A 17,668-nucleotide genomic window follows, 5' to 3' on the forward strand; every position below is an offset into this window, starting at 1 on the left:
GTATACACAAAGCCTCTCAGCGTGAGTGCTGATCTAGGATCAGTTTAGCCTTTTAGATCATAATAAATAAGATTATATGGAAAGATCCTAGATCAGCACTTCTACTCAGGCTCTTTGTAGATACGGGCCCAGGTCTTGATTAATTTTGTCTTAAGTGTGGGACCATGCATTTGAATTATCAAACCATTAAAGAGTGTCAAGTAATCAAATCACACATTTAGATAGTATCACATCAACTAACATGTTTGCATAATACTCATAGCAATCCCTCATTACCCAATCAGAAGAAGTTCCATAGCAGGGTGCTCATATCAGCTTTCAATCCAACATCCTCTCACTCTGTATTTATTACAGTCAGTAGACATGGAGGATGGGAAGCCTAATCTGCTGATGGTCAAAGAGGAGACAATAGAAGATGGACCAAAGAGCATTAATCTGCTTAGTGGACTAAAGATGGGGGAGCAAGGTAAGGGAGAAATACATATAACCTACATACAGTGCCTTCAGAAAGTATTCATACCCCTTGATTTATTCCACATTGCGTGTGTTGCAGACTGAATTCAAAATGGATTCAATATTTTTTTTTCCTCACCCATCTACACACAATACCCCATAATGATAAAGTGAAAACGTGTTTTTAGACATTTTAGAAAATTTATTCACACCCCTTAGTCAATACATGTTAGAATCACCTTTGGTAGCGATTTATAGCTGTGAGTCTTTCTGAGTAAGTCTCTAAAAGTTTTGCACTTCTCGATTGTACAATATTTGCACATTATTATTTTTACAATTCTTCAAGCTCTGTCAAGTTGGTTGTTGATCATTTCTAGACAGCCATTTTCAAGTATTACCATAGATTGTCAAGCTGATTTAAGTCAAAACTGTAACTAGGCCACTCAGGAACATTCAATGTCATGTGTTTTAGGTTATTGTCCTGCTGAAAGGTGAATTTGTCTCCCAATGTCTGTTGGAAAGCAGATTGAATCAGGTTTTCCTCTAGAATTTTGCCTGTGCTTAGCTCTATTCTGTTTATTTTTACCTCCCCCAAAAAACTCCCTAGTCCTTGCAGATGACAAGCATACCCATAACTTAATGCAGTGGCAGCCACCACCATGCTTGAAAATATGAAGAGTAGTACTCAGTGATGTGTTCGACTTGCCCCAAACATAACGCTTTGTATTCAGGACATAAAGTTCATTTCTTTGTCACATGTTTTACTTTAGTGCCTTATTGCAAACAGGATGCATGTTTTGGAATATTTTGTGTTCTGTACAGCATTCCTTCTTTTCGCTCTGTAATTTTGGTTAGTATTGTGAAGTAACTACAATGTTGTTGGTCCATCCTCAGTTTTCTCCTATCACAGCCATTAAACTCTAACTATTTTAAAGTCACAATTGTCCTCATGTTTACATCCCCGAGCGGTTTTCTCTCCGGCAACTGAGTTTGGAATGACGCCTGTATCTTGGTGTATGACTGGGTGTATTGATACACCATCCAAAGTGTAATTAATAACTTCACAATGCTCAAAGGGATATTCAATGTCTGCTTTTTTAAATTTGTACCCATCTACCAATAGGTGCCCTTCTTTGCGAGAAATTGAAAAACCTCCCTGGTCTTTGTGGTTGAATCTGTGTTTGAAATTCACTGCTTGGCTGACGGACCGTACAGATAATTGTATGTGTAGGGTACAGAGATGAGGTAGTAATTCAAAAATCATGTTAAACACAAGTATTGCACACAGAGTGGGTCCATGCAATTTATTATGTGACTTGTTAAGCACATTTTTACTTCTTAACTTATTTAGGCTTGGTATAACAAAGGGGTTGAATACTTATTGAGTCATTTTTTATTAATTTGTAAACATTTCTAAAAACATAATTCCACTTTGACATTATGGGGTATCGTGTGTAGGCCAGTTACACAAAATCTAAATGTAATCGATTTTAAATCCTGGCTGTAACACAACAAAATGTGGAAAAAGTCAAGGGGTGTGAATACTTTCTGAAGGCTCTGTACAAATGACGTGCGGTGAGGTCTGTCCATATGAAAACGTTTCCATACGGATGACATTCCCCTTGTAGCATTTTCCCCTGGTTTTTCAGTTGGTGGCACCAGGCCAGGCCAATATAAAAAATTTGTAGGCCTATCATCTTATAAAGTCATTCATAGTGCTTTATTTAAAAGTGTAATAGACTACTGAGATGGTATTCAATAAATAAGTTGTTTCATTCTTGTGATGTTGTGATAAGAAATATTTGAATGTGCAATCTAATCCAGTGATTTTCATGCGTTTTGGGTAGACACTTATGCTATTGTTGTCGCCAGTTGGAGGGTGTTTCCTCCGACATAACCCGGGAAGCCAGCCGCATTATTAAGCGAGCAGTGTGTCAAGAAGCAGTGTGGCTTTGCAGGGTTGTGTTTCAGAGGTTGCATGGTTCTCGACATTCGCCTCTTCCGAGTCCGTACGGGAGTTGCAGCGATGGGATAAGACTGTAACTACCAATTGGATGTCCTGATATTGGGGAGAAAAGGTACAAAAAATAATAATTAAAGATAGGCCTCCAGAATTGTCATATATATTTTTCCCGATAGAGATGAATTTCCATCTTTCTGTGCTCTAATATCATAGGCTAATTTATTTGGGGATAATTCATCACCTGAGTATGTGGAAACGCAACACATTAGCTAGATCACTAACTCTAAACATAATACCCACTCATAGTAGCCATGTATAAATCTAAAAGTACATTAAAGGTCCCGGTTGTAGCCAACCGTCCGACGAGGCCTATGCACTCGCAACGGCTAATGCACATTTTCCTCGCTCCTTATCTCAAAGGCATATAAAATATCTTTGTAAAATAGTTGCTATTGAGCTCATAATTGAGAGTTGAGAAATATGAAGTATAACACTAAACCAAGGAAATTAAGTTCACCAAAGTGGTCAAACCTGGCTCTCGTCTGAACATTGATATTGTCCAGTATACTGTAATAGATTTGCCCCCTCTCTACACTGATCGTCTGTTTACGACGAGTTCCGCTTTCTGCCAGGCCCAGTTCATTGCCTTTCAGCTCGATTGCTCATAGAAACTATCAAAGTCTTGTAGCTGCTGTTCCAGTGCTATCAGAGGTGGAAAAATGGTTTCTGATCAGCTTAGATAGAAAGCTACTGAGGATGGTTAGCTGACTCTATAGCCACATCTTTAATCTGAGCCTAGAGGAAAGTCTTTGTCCTCGTGCCTGTAGGAAAGCCAAAGTAATTACGCTACCCAAGAGTGGTAAAGCTGCCTTTACTGGTTCTAACAGCAGACATATCAGCTTGCTGCCAGCTCTTAGCAAACGGTTGAAAAAAATGGGAGTTTACAATCGAAGGAAAAACCAAGTAATTTAGTCTCCTCAACATGCTCAACAGCCACACCACACGCTAGAATTTACGGAATGATTGTACCCAATACAATGCTCTTAGTTTTAGAGATGTTCAGGAACCGTTTATTACTGGCCACCCATTCTAAAACTCTGTGCATGTTGATATTCAATCTCCGTTGTTTATTCAATGCCAGATCTATCCGTGAGCTGCCAAATGTCTTAAGAGCTACAGTATCTGGCTTTGGATGTGAGAAAGATTTCTCATGCTTGTTGAGTGCTATATGCAAGTTGTTGGAAGTCGCAGTAACCGGCTCTTGTCCACATGCTGTCGCTGGCGGAGAACAGCAGGCAGGAGAAGCAGTAGAGTCGGCTGCTAGCTTCGCTGCCACAGTCAGAGCCAGTCTTTCCGTTGATACCACTCAGATTGCAAAGATTGTGTTATTTTCTGTCACTTCCTTTGATGTAGGTCCCTAAGCTCAGGTGTTGATCTTCCATCCCTTGTTTCGCAAGAAAATCCAACTTTGAAAACTGTTTCAGATGCAAAGTGTTAGTCATCCTGATCAGCTTACTTTAGCTAGCAGTAAAACGAACATAACCGCCTGGCAGATGACGTGTGACGTCCACAGGTAGGAGCGAGCTCTGTCTATACTCCTGCTTAACCCATTACTTTTTTCATGCCAATACGTATTTATTATTTGAGTGCAATGAAAATTAATGGGACATATTGACACATGAAAGGCAGCGAAGCTCTCTGCCTGCCTTTTGGTGTCCGTTAGCTGGCAGTATAAGGTAGAAAAACAGACGTGCAAGTCATGTTAATGCCTTGCATTGAGTTTGGAGTTTGAAGGGTGGGAAAAAGGGACACAGCGAGGCTGCCTTTCTCCCTGGCCTATTTGGGCATTTTGTACCAGATCACTACACATTTGGGAAGATGACCAGGCATTTTCCCAAATGAAGATGACAAGGCACTGCCTACCCTGAATGCACGTCACTGTTACATACAGTAATAGATCTTCTATGGGAATAGTGATGTGCCTGGCTATTATTTGTTCTTATTTTTCTTCATTCATAAAATGTAATCAATGCAACTTATGTTTACAAACAAAACACACACGTTATAATGTATGAACTTGACCAGGTAATTGACAAAAAAAAATCTCAATATATAGAGTTTTATGACATATTTTTTCTGTCTATTTTCTAACCTCTTCCTGCAGGTGGTTGGCTGGAGGCTAACAGAGGAGACTGGGGAGACGTCATGGATTCCCAGACCCAGACTGGTGCAGCCAAGGGCCCAGGGGACAACATCACTGAGCAGGCCAGGACCAGAGGTGACATAGTGAAGGTCAGTGGATGGGACAGCGTCCTCAACTCTGGGCTGGGGAACAACACTGTTAAACACAACCAGAAACAGACAGTCGAACACAAAACAACATCTGAATTTAGTATCCATGACAACAGTCTGGCTGAGACCAGGGCGAGGCGTAGATTTGGTCTGCGGGGACAGGGAGGTGACCGTATGCGGCTGGAGAGAATAGACACAGACTCGGCTAGTGATGCTCCGTCCTGCTCCTATAGTTCTTATTCAGAGAGACTGATGGCGCCTCAGGTTAACACCCTAACAGGTGCTGCCTTAAGCCTGCCTTCTATAGGATCTATCAACTGGAACATGGACCCTGTGACAACACAGACACTCCCTGGCCTTCATCCTCCCCACACTCCTCTAATGTTAAACCAGACCACAGACAATGCCAGTGCCTCAACACTAAATGGCTACACAAGCCCATTGACACGTGACAGTAGTAGAGACGGAATCAGTAAAGGTGGCAGCGCCAAAGAGAAGCGCTTCATGTGTTCGTTCTGTGGGAAAGCCTTCAGTTTCCCCAATCAGGTGAAGATCCACCAGAGGATGCACACGGGGGAGAAACCGTTCAGCTGCCACTTGTGCCGGGACAGCTTCTCCCATTTGTCTAGCCTGAAGAGGCACCAGAGAGTCCACACAGGAGAGAAACCATACAGCTGCCCCCAGTGTCAGAAACGGTTCTCCCACCAGCACCGCTTGAAGATACACCTGAAGATCCACACAGGAGAGGGGCCGTTCGCCTGTACACACTGCGGGAAGAGGTTCTCAGAGAGGTGCTACCTCAGGATACACCAGCAGAAAATGCACACGACCCATGTATAGAGTATTGTAACATGTAATGTAGTACTAGCTAGTTTGTTTGTAGTTAATTATTTTGGTTGTGGATGTATAAGGAGCTGGGTGAGGTGAACTGAGGAAAGAATGAGTATGATGAGGCAGAGTAGATGATATGGTGGTGGTTGGTGTGATGGTGGTGTCTGTAAAAATGCTTCACTGATGAAAAGGGACAACCTTGTCCCTTTAGGTTGATATTGGTATTTTATAGTGAAATAATGATAGTGCCTTAATTCATGTTTACTTGTCATGAAGTAGTAAAGATGTGTGTAATGTGATGTTGAACCTTTTCCAAAGTCTTCTAAAATGTATTTGATCAAAGCGAGTCTACCAGATTTAGGAAAAGGTCATGAGAAGTTATTCTACTTGTCACATGTATCGTTTTGCGTAATAAAAGTACTGTACTTTATGTTTGGTGAGTGTATGCCCATGTTGTTGAAATGAAATACAAAACTGACTCTATGGTGGTGACTGACTTTTTGTAACATTGCGGGGACTGAGTGCCCCTTATCTCAGTCGAACCAAAACATTATACTTAAATCAACACATTGACATTTTTTATAATTCACTCCAATTGCTCCATATTGTTAGGTACACTATACAGTGCATTCAGAAAGTATTCAGACACTTTCTCTTATTCTAAAATATATATTTTTTAAATGTCTTCATCAATCTACACACAATACCCCATAATGACAAAGCAAAAACAGGTTTTTAGAAATGTTTGCTAATTTATTAAAGATAAAATACAGATACTTTATTTACATAAGTACTCAGACAATTTGCTATGAGACTCAAAATTGAGCTCAGCTGCATCCTGTTTCCATTGATCGTCCTTGATGTTTCTACAACTTGATTGGAGTCCACCTATGGTAAATTCAGTTGATTGGACATGATTTGGAAAGGCACACACCTGTCTATATAAGGTTCCACAGTTGACAGTGCATGTCAGAGCAAAAACCAAGCCATGAGGTCAAAGGAATTGTCCGTAGAGCTCAGAGACAGGATTGTGTCGAGGCACAGATCTGCGGAAGGGTACCAAAACATTTTCTTAAATGGAAGAAGTTTGGAACCATCAAGCCTCTTCCTAGAGCTGGCCGCCCGGCCAAACTGAGCAATCCGGGGAGAAGGGCCTTGGTCAGGGAGGTGACCAAGAACTCGATGGTCACTGACAGAGCTCCAGAGTTCCTCTGTGGAGATGGGAGAACCTTCCAGAAGGACAACCATCTTTGCAGCACTCCACCAATTAGGCCTTTATGATAGAGTGGTCAGATGGAAGCTACTCCTCAGTAAAAGGCATATGACAGCCCGCTTGGAGTTTGCCAAAAGGTACTTAAAGGACTCTTGGATAAAACCAAGATTGAACTATTTGGCCTGAATGCTAAGCTTCATGTCTGGAGTAAACCTGGCACCATCCCTACGGTGAAGCATGGTTTTTAATTATTTTGATTTTTATTTGGATCTCTTTTAGTCCTCATTTGGACTAATCTTCCAAGAGTCCTTAAACATTAAAATACAATTTAGAATACGAACACATTTTCACATATAAACACACTGTCACAAACAGACATAATACACTAACATATTGACCCGATAAATACTCAATCTAAAAATATATTGATTCTTCATCTACTATAGTCCAACACAACATTTCTATGTATTATATTTAAATGGTTTTAAAGTATTGTTTAAATGTATATATTGAGAGGTTTCTAGTTTGCTCAGTTAAATTTTCAATTTCTTTATTGCTCTAAATCGAAATGTTATTTTGCCTTTTCTTTTCTGTCTAGATAACAATCTATTCCTAGTATTTACTGAATGTCTCTCTTACCAACTGAATACCGTTGTGAATAGAGTTTGCACGTTTTAAATGGTGTATATTATGAAATAAAATAAGCATGTTTTTTTTTCAATTATCTTGTTGATTGATGACCAACCAAGAGCAATGCGCATGACTACAACAAAAGAACCATATCCCCACCTTAAAACAATCCTTGCTGCTTTGTTCTGTGCAATCTGCAGCCTCCTAATTTCACTTTCTGATGCATTTCCCCAGACCACAGAACAGTAGTTCACCTGACTCCCAATTAATGATTGTGTTATTTGCTTAAGAATCTTTCCTGGTAAATACTTATCTATCCTTCTGATCATGCATGCTGTTTTGATTATTTTTTGACATAGATGAGTTGTTTGATAAGCAGTTGTCTAGCTGCACTCCCAATAGTTTGGTTTCTGCCACTTCTTCAATTTGTACTCCCCCCCATAATTGTATCCCATGCTGTTTTGGCCTTTTCTTAGGGGAACAGACCAACATAACCAAAGTTTTCTTGCAAATATAGTAGCTTGAGTTACAGATAAGGCATAAGGAAGGTCGTTGGTATATATTAAAGAAGTGGGCCAAGGCAACTGCCCTGCGGTATTCCACAGTTTAAAGCATGAGGCGAAGAAAATGAACCATTGATAGAGGTGGACTGTTTCCTGTCAGTTAGATATGACTGTACCCAATTCAATGCTACCTCCTTAAAATCATAATGCATTAATTTTGTCAAAATTATTTCATGATCCACTAAATCAAATGCTGCACTAAAATCTAAAAATAGTACACCCACAAACCTGCCATTATCCACAGCATTGAGCCACTGGTCAGTCATGTCAACCATGCAGTGGTAGTGGAATGTTTTTGTGATAAGCATGCTGATTGGCTGTAATCAGATCATTATTTTCCATGTACTCCCATATTTGTCTACTCACAATACCCTCCAATATCTTACTGAGTGAAGGGAGTAGACTAATTGGTCGACTATTGGCAGGAGTAATGGGTTCTTTTCTGTCTTTCGGAATAGGACACAGTTTCGCATGCTTCCATACATTTGCAAACATCCCCTTTTCCAGTGACCAAATAAATATATATTTCAGTGGAGTTGCAATCTGGGGAGCAGCATAGCGAAGTAAAAAAATTGTCCATAAGATCATAACCTGTAGATTTACCATCGGGTAATGACTTCAATAGGTTTAACAACACCTCTACTGACACCATTTGTAGACTAAAAGAGCAGGTCTTGTTGCTCATAATATGATCATCAATCCATTGGACAATAGCTTGTTTGGAAGAATGTATGTTTACATTATTGCTCAGTAAATACATTTTCTTTGTAAAAAAATCTGCAAAATGATTGGCAATATCAGCTGGTTTTGTTATTGTTCTCCCGCCAACCTCCACACTAGCTGGGCATGATGAGATAGATGTACCAAGTGTACTGTATTCCATACCTTTTTAGAATCATTTTTACAATTAATAAAAGCATTTTTGTAAAACAACGCTTTTTTTCTTACGATTCAATTTAACTGCATAATTATGTAATGTTCTATAATTCTGTTCATCAATTTCTAGTTCTGATTTGGCTGCTAAGACTTTTGCCATATTTCTTTGAGAAAAAGCCTCACCCAGTTCATCTTCAATCCATGGAGATAAACGAGCCCCAACTGTACTCTTTCTTACTAGGGCATGGTCCATTACCTCAGTGAGCAAATCAATAAAACATTCTGTAGCATGATTTAAATCAGCTCCCAGGGTACAGCAGCCAAATCATTTTGAAATAGCTCATGATGAAATGTTTTACAATTTCTCTGTACCACAATCCTAGGGGGTTTCTTTGGAACCTTGGTGTTCATGGTTATGGTCACAATATTATGGTCTGTCCAGCCCACTGGCATTGATCTGGCTTTTAAACATTGCAATGGTATATTACAGAAGATCAGATCAATGCATGTGTCTGAACGATGACCCAACTTAGTTGATGATCTAGTTGTATCATTAACCATTTGTTTCAAACCACATATCTCATCAATTTAGTTCTATTCGAATTATTATGATCCTTCCAATTTATATTAAAATCACCCAAGATAAATACATCTCTGTTGCTATTTGAGGCTTAGTCAAACCCAGTGCATAAGTCATCCAGATAGGACACCTTAGAGCTAGGAGGTCTATGCACCCATCCTTCCAATATGGCTGCCTGGTGAGGCAGATGTACTTGAGCCCACAGTGCCTCTACTTGACATACATTAAGGTCATCGCTCTTAAAAGGTATATGATTCTGAATGTACAGTGCTACACCCCCACCATTCCTATTCCTGTCTCTTCTAAGTAGACTATACCAATGAATGTTAATTTACACATAATTTACAGATGCATCTAAATGCATTTCGGTCAGAGCCAAAATAGGAATATTATTTATGTTGACCAAGTTAAAAACCTCATGTATTTTGTTAGGAAGGCTACATACATTAACCTGAGCTATATGCAACCCTTTCCTTGTCAAGTGGAGATCAATAGAGCATGTATTCGTTATAGTTGAAGTTGTCATGATACACTACAACACAAACTCAGATTTGAACATTTAATTAATTATAGCCAGGGAGTTACTCTAGAGTTCCGATACAATTGCCTGTTGATGTAATGTTTATCCATCACCATGGAGACTCGTTGATTGGTGGCAGCGTCATGCTGTGGGGATGTTTTTCAGAGGCAGGGACTGGAAGACTAGTCAGAATCGAGGGAAATATGAACGAAGCAGAGTACAGAGAGATCCTTGATGAAAACCTGCTCCAGAGCGCTCAGGACCTCAAACTGGGGCAAAGGTTCACCTTCCAACAGGACAACGACCCAAAGCACACAGCCAAGACAACGCAGGAGTGGCTTTGGGGCATGTCTTTGAATGTCCTTGAGTGGCCCATCCAGAGCCCAGACTTGAACCCCATCGAACATCTCTGAAGAGACTTGAAAATAGCTGTGCTGCGCTCCCCATCCAACCTGACAGAGCTTGAGAGGATCTGCAGAGAAGAATGGGAGAAACTCCCCAAGTTACAGGTTTGCCAAGCTTATAGCTTCATTCCCAAGAAGACTCAGGGCTCTAATAGCTACCAAAGGTGCTTCAACAAAGTACTGAGTAAAGGGTCTGAATACTTATGCACCTTTGGGATGAATTGGAACGCCGACTTTGAGCCAGGCCTAATCGCCCAACATCGGTGCCCGACCTCACTAATGCTCTTGTGGCTGGATGGAAGCAAGTCCCCGCAGCAATGTTCCAACATCTAGTGGAAAGCCTTCCCAGAAGAGTGAAGGCTGTTATAGCAGCAAAGGGGGGACCAACTCCATATTAATGCCCATGATTTCGGAATGAGATGTTCGATGAGCAGGTGTCCAAATACTTTTGGTCATGTAGTTTACTTAAATCACAGTGTTAGAGATGGGATTGACTATGGTTTGCATTTTATAATATCATGTCATGTTTCCGTGTGTACAGTAAAGACTTTCTTATATACATCTTTATATGCTCTTCTCTGAATGTTGTGTTTACAGTCTGCAGTCCATGAGGACCTGCTGATATCCAGTGTTGCTGGTGGGAGAGACTGGACCTCTGAAACAGCTGGTCACAAACCCTGGCACCGGATCAGAACCCTGGATCAGGAGCCTTCGCTCTTACTTCCCGAGTCGGAACCGGGACCGAACCACGAAGGAGAGAGACTCCACCACCACACAGAACACAACCAGTGGACAGGTGGATTGAATAACCTCAGTCCTGGTGGTCATCCGAGAGACCAAGGATCCAGTCTGCAGCCCAGACTCTTCTCTTCACAGTCTCAGTGCAGGGATGGAGCAGGGCTTGGGGCTGATAGAGATAGACCCTCCTGTTCCTATGATACAAACACCACAGTATCCATTATGAACAGAGCAGGTCACCCTGGGCTTCAGCCTTCACAGAGAGTGGTGGGAGACACCCCTGGTGGGAGTCTATCAGCAAGTCTGTCTTCTCCTTCAGGATCTCGTCTAATGCCTGGTGACGGCGTTCATAGAAAGCCTGGACCTGGGTCTAGCCTTCCTCAGCTACCTCATGGTAACCCCATGAATACAGACAAGGTCAGGATGGGCATTCACCACGAGAGCTACCTAGCCTATAACACAGCAGACAATCCCAACAACACCCAAACAATGGCTAGAGGTCAAGGACGGAGCTCAAATACTCCTGCTTCTACCTTCTCTGGTGTCATTGGGTCACAACGTGGGGGGCCGAGCGTTAGGACTGACGCCAACAAGCCGTATACCTGCCCCACGTGTGGGAAGTGCTTCGCTGAAGCGTACTATGTGAAGATGCACCAGACCGTTCATACCAAGGAGAAGCCCTTCAAGTGCAAACTATGTTACAAGAGCTTCTCCTTCCTGACTAACCTAATCAGACATAGGAGTGTCCACAATGGGGAGAAATCGTAGCAGTGTGGCTTGATGTACACAGGGGATATCTGAGAACCATTCTTTAGCTGACATGTTATAGTAAGAAGGTAATCAACCACTTACCCTTCATTAACCCTTTTGTTAACTTGTCATTTGAAACAGGCTAGTAAATACCTTGTTTTTAGAGAAATTGTAAACCTAGGCTAGAACTAGAAGAGTTTAATATTTACCTTACTGGAGGTGATGTAGTCATATTATTTTCTATTCTGTTCTAGCTAACACTAATTTCTAAACAAGTCTGCTCTCAGTTTGAAAGATACTGATCATAGGATATCTGATGTGTAATGTCATAAGAAGTACCGTATTTCAAAGAACAGCAAGCATACCTTTAACATTTAACCGCACCCTTTGAGGTATGACGCAAACCAATAAGATACATTCTCTTCAGAGTAAATGGAGGTAGGTGGAAACGGGAAGAGATGACTGACACAATGGCGGAAACTGATGTTTTTTAAAACTGCTGGCGAGTGAAGATGACAGTGATAATGAGTGGGTTTCACTGGCGAAAAAGAAAGGAAACGAGAAGTAAAGTTGTGGTGGACAATAGGAAACTCTTAGACTGGTTTTTGATTGGAGTGGAGGTTTTGGACCAATGGAACCTGGGAGATGCATTTGAAGTGGCGTCAGTGAGAGTCACAAGAAGTGGGCTTATTTCGATTTTCTTTTGTGTGTCGAGACATGACAGGTGTCTCAATCAATGAGAGAAGACTTGAAATAGACAAGATGGCGGCGTACACATTGTTGGATACTTCGTGGAGCAAAAAAAGTCTTTATTTTAATAACAGAGCATTTATCTCAATTCAAACGAACCCCTTGCAACTGGGCACAGACATTTTATGGGACTCCTGTTTCCATGAATTGATGGACGAAGAAAATGATCTGTGCTACACCAAACAGTACCTATCCTGTAACACCCATTAATGGATACCAAAAGTATTCGGATGAATCACATCTGGTGTAATAATCTGTAGCTAAGGATGTACAAGGAATCCTGTACATGAAGGTACCGCCCTCACAGGCCAGTGGACCTGTGTAGGGATTTGATTTGGATTGGACTGTGAGTGACTGAAGAAGTGGGATGGTTTTAATTGATCTATATTTGTTTTTCGTGTATTGTCACCCCCTACTTTCCCAAAATGGATTTTAGAGGGTCCACACAGGGGGAAAACCCTAAAGCTGCCCCCAGTGTGAGAAGAAGTTCTCCCGCCAGCACCACCTGAAGATGGTCCACACGGGCGTGAGGCTGTTCGCCTGTATGCACAGCGGGAAGAGGTTCTCAGAGAAGAGCTACCTCAGGATACACCAGCAGAAAAACCATTCCACTCTATAACATAGAAAGTAACCATTCCACTCGATAGCTTCTGATGTTTAGATCAAGCATTAAAGACAGATTAATTTTCATTGTTGTCAGCAGAAAATATCATTTGGAATAACGAGAGTAACAGATTTCAGTGTTGAATATTCCTGGATAGGATATTGCATCCAGACATTAAGTGTCTTATATATCGTGTTTGTACTGTGTAGGCTAAATGATATTCACAAATTCCTTTTTATTACTTTCATTCAACTACTTTATTTTTACCTAAAGACACTTTTAATGAGAAAATGAATGCAGTTTATCAAGTTCATGCAGTTTTGTTGTTTAGACGTGCGTGTGGTTCTATTGCCAATACTGGTTTCAATGTGTCACTATGGGATTTGCTTGGGGGCAGATTATTTGTTTGAAGTATCCAATCACACAGCATCTGTTGGAGACAGAGAGGTCGAGTGGCGCCTACTGGTCAACAAGGATTATCCCTCAATCTCCTGCTTTACACAGAGCCCTGGCAACTACTGTTAACGCAGGGATCTTTTGACCCAGAGTTCCCCTGTCCGGTGTCTGTGTTCTTTTGCCCATCTTAATCTTTTATTTTTATTGGCCAGTCTGAGATATGGCTTTTTCTTTGCAACTCTGCCTAGAAGGCCAGCATCTCAGATTCGCCTCTTCACTATTGACATTGAGACTGGTGTTTTGCGGGTACTATTTAATGAAGCTGCCAGTTGAGGACTTGTGAGGCATCTGTTTCTCAAACTAGACACTAATGTACTTGTCCTCTTGCTCAGTTGTGCACCGGGGCCTCCCCCTCCTCTTTCTATTCTGGTTAGAGCCAATTTGTGCTGTTCTGTGAAGGGAGTAGTACACAGTGTTGTAAGAGATCTTCAGTTTCTTGGCAATTTCTCGCATGGAATAGCCTTCATTTCTCAGGACAAGAATAGACTGTTTCAGAAGAAGTTTCAGAAGAAAGTTCTTTGTTTCTGGACGTTTTGATCCTGTAATCGAACCCACAAATGCTGATGCTCCAGATACTCAACTAGTCTAAAGGCCAGTTTTATTGCTTCTTTAATCACTACAACAGTTTTCAGCTTTGCCAACATAATTGGGTTTCCTAATGATCAATTAGCCTTTTCAAATGCTAAACTTGGATTAGCTAACGCAACGTGCCATTGGAACACAGGAGTGATGGTTGCTGATAATGGTCCTCTGTACGCCTACGTAGATATTCCATAAAAAAATCAGCCGTTTCCAGCTTCAATCGTCATTTACAACATTAACAATGTCTGCACTGTATTTCTGATCAATTTGATGTTATTTTAATGGACCAAAAATTTGCTTTTCTTTAAAAAAAACAAGTGACCCCAAACTTATGAACGGTAGTGTAAGAGTGACCAACTCTTTGCGTCTTGGGCATCCCCCTATAAGTGCTGATCTAGGACCAGATTTGCCTTTTAAATCATAATGAATAAGACTATTGATCCTCAATCAGCACTCCTACTCTGACCCTTTGTGGATACAGGCCAAGGTCTTCAATAATTTTAAGTGTGGGACCACACCTTTGAATTGTCAAACCATTTAAGTGTCAAGTAATCAAATCAACTTACATGTTTGCATAGTATCAAATTAACTAAGACATTTTGCATAGTATCAAATCAACTAACATGAGGTTCTCAGAGGGGAGCTACCTCAGGAAACGCACACTGCCCATGTATAGAGTGATATGTAGTACTAGTTACTAGTTAATTTGTAGTTCATTCTGGTGGATTTGGATATTGTATGGAACTGGATGAGGTGAACTGAGGAAAGAATGAGTATGATGATATGACAACTATGTCCCTTTAGGTTGATACTGGTGTTTTATAGTGAGATAATGATAGTGCCTTAATTCATGTTTACTTGACATGAAGTAGTGAAGCTGTGTGTAAAATAATGTTGAACCTTTTCCAAAGTATTCTAAAATGAATTATTTCAGAGCGAGGGTACCAGATTTACAGAAAAGGTAGTGTTATCATAGTGTCACGTATCAGTTTGTTCAATAAAAGTACTGTACTTCATGTTATGTGATTGTATGACCATTTTGTCTAAATTAAATACAAAATTGACTCTGTGTGGACTTTTATCTCAGTCGAACCAAAACATTATACTTCATTCTTGAAACGACACATATGGAGAAAAAAAATATTATAATAAACTCAACTGACTGTGGTTAACGTTTTCTAATATGTCATGTTTCTGTGAGTACAGCAAAGACTTATATAAACCTTTTATATGCTCTTCTGTACAATTTGTGTTTACAGTCTGCAGTCCATGAGGACCTGCTGATATCCGGTGTTACTCGCCACTGTCTCAGTTCAGGGTTGGAGCAAGGCCTGGGGCTGATAGGAACAGGAGGGTCTATCTCTATGATACAAACACCACAGTATCCATGATGAACAGAGCAGGTCACCCTGGGCTTCAACCTTCACAGAGACTGGTGGCAGACCCCCCCTGGTGGTAGTCTTTCAGCAAGTCTGTCTTCTCCTTAAGGGTCTCGTCTAATGCGTGGTACCTAGTGTGTAGTTCAGCCCACAATCCTAACAACACCCAAACAATAGCTAGAAGTCAAGGAGGGAGCTCAAAGACTAACCACCTGATAGTGGTGGCTCCTGCTTCTACCTTAGGTGTCATTGGGTGACAACGTGTGAGGCCGAGCATTACGGACGCCGACAAGCCATATGCCTGCCCACGTGTGGGACCTGCTTCACTAAGGAGAAATATGTGAAGCAGCACCAGACCGTTCCCACCAAGAAGTATCCTTATGAGACATAGGAGTGTCCACAATGGGCACTGGGTAGTAGGTAGGAGTTGCCCTTAATCAGATATTTTTTTCATGCTCTCCTCCCAACTTTCATCATATCTGTTATGTGTATTATTGTTATTAATCTCCCATGGCCGTTGCAAACATTGTCACTCAATTATTGACTTACTCAGCCACACAAGTCACACACTCAAAGTTGGCTGTATTTAAACTGATGTACACTCACACTTATTTGGACAGTGAAGCTAAAACTTTTAATTTGGTTCTATACTCCAGCATTTTGGATTTGAGATCAATATTTCATTAGGCGACATTAGGAAAGTATGTTTGTCTATGGAGATTGCATGGCGGTGTGCTCAATTTTACACACAAACGGGTGTGGCTGAAATAGCCGAATCCACTAATTTGAAGGGGTGTCCAAATACGTTTGTATATACAGTGCATTCGGGAAGTATTCAGACCCCTTGACTTTTTCCACATTTTGTTACAGCCTTATTCTAAAGTGGATTATATAGTTTTTATATTGTTTATATAAAAACGATTTTCTCTGTCACAACACACGTGCCTGGCTGCAAAAGTGCATTGTGAGTGACGTCAGCAGCAGGCGCTCAGCTCGTGCACAGGCAGCAGCAGGCCAGCAGCAATTTCAACAAATTGTAAATCATTGTTGGCTGACTGCAGCAGCAGTAGTATGCGTTCGACGAGACAAACCCAATGAATATAGTTGGTCACAAATGTTTGATCTTGAACAGAACTTTCAACATCAATCAACATGTCTCAATCAAAATTGTACTGCCAAAGATAGTTCCTACATGATAGAATACTTGCTTTAAAAAAAAATCCAACTGATCTTGTCCTACCTGTGTCCTACCTGTGAACCTTGTTAATTGCTGCTCACAGCTATGTTTATTATTATAATTATACATCACATCTGATCTCACCCTATTCTGCATAAACATGACAGTGCTTTATAACCAATATAAAGTAATAAATATACTTACACACACACACTAACAAACACCTACTGTACACGTCAAAATAGTTTAGTCAGGTTTGTCTGATGATTACTTGACTTATCATAGCTAGCTTATTTTTAGCCACAACATTTATGTCCACCGTGATGGATTTAACAACAATGAAGTGATTATGTAACTGCAGTATAGGACTCAAATGTAGTGGGGATGGGTAAACACTCCATGTTGAAGTACCTGTATGTCTGTATGTCTGTGTAATCTGTATCACCTCTCTCTTCCAGGAGGAGGAGGGTCCAGAGGTGCTGTTGATTAAGGTGGAGGGGTGTGGAGGGTCTGGGGAACCCTGAGGGGACCATGGTCATGGAGGACAACCAGACTACACCTCCTCCTGAACCCACAGAGGAACCAGCTGAGCAGCACAGGACTAAACATAGTTTTACTGAGGTGAGCCCACTGAACTACTGTCTGTATGGTATTAGGTCAGGGCCTGTATCCCCAATGCATCTCGGAGTAGGAGTGCTGAACTAGCATCCGTTTTACCTTTTAGATCATAATGAATAAGAATATGTAGACAGGTGGGGGATCTGATCCTCGATACTCAATCCCTCTTTGCCCAATCACGAGGTGCTCCATAGCAGGTTACTCATATCAGATTTCTTGATCCAACATCCTCTCACTCTGTATCTCTTACAGTCAGTAGACATGGAGGATGGGAAGCCGGATCTGCTGC

At 41.0% G+C, this 17,668-nt stretch overlaps 1 protein-coding gene across 2 annotated transcripts in view; it reads left to right on the top strand.

Moving 5' to 3' along the window:
- LOC139577666 (uncharacterized) overlaps positions 1-15,269 on the top strand; it is a 41,220-nt gene extending 25,951 nt beyond the window's left edge. Inside the window, exons 5-7 of one of the 2 annotated variants that reach the window (XM_071404823.1) lie at positions 355-466; positions 4,581-4,708; positions 10,923-15,269. In XM_071404823.1, the coding sequence (XP_071260924.1) occupies positions 355-466; positions 4,581-4,708; positions 10,923-11,831 (1,149 nt within the window). In that variant the 3' untranslated portion in view covers positions 11,832-15,269. Of the gene's footprint in view, positions 1-354; positions 467-4,580; positions 6,023-10,922 lie in introns of those variants that run through there. The other variant, XM_071404824.1, reaches the window with a different exon arrangement.
- Positions 15,270-17,668: the final 2,399 nt, after the last annotated feature.

The sequence above is a fragment of the Salvelinus alpinus genome, chromosome 6 (genome assembly GCF_045679555.1).
Source record: "Salvelinus alpinus chromosome 6, SLU_Salpinus.1, whole genome shotgun sequence".
Taxonomy (NCBI): Eukaryota; Metazoa; Chordata; class Actinopteri; order Salmoniformes; family Salmonidae; genus Salvelinus; species Salvelinus alpinus.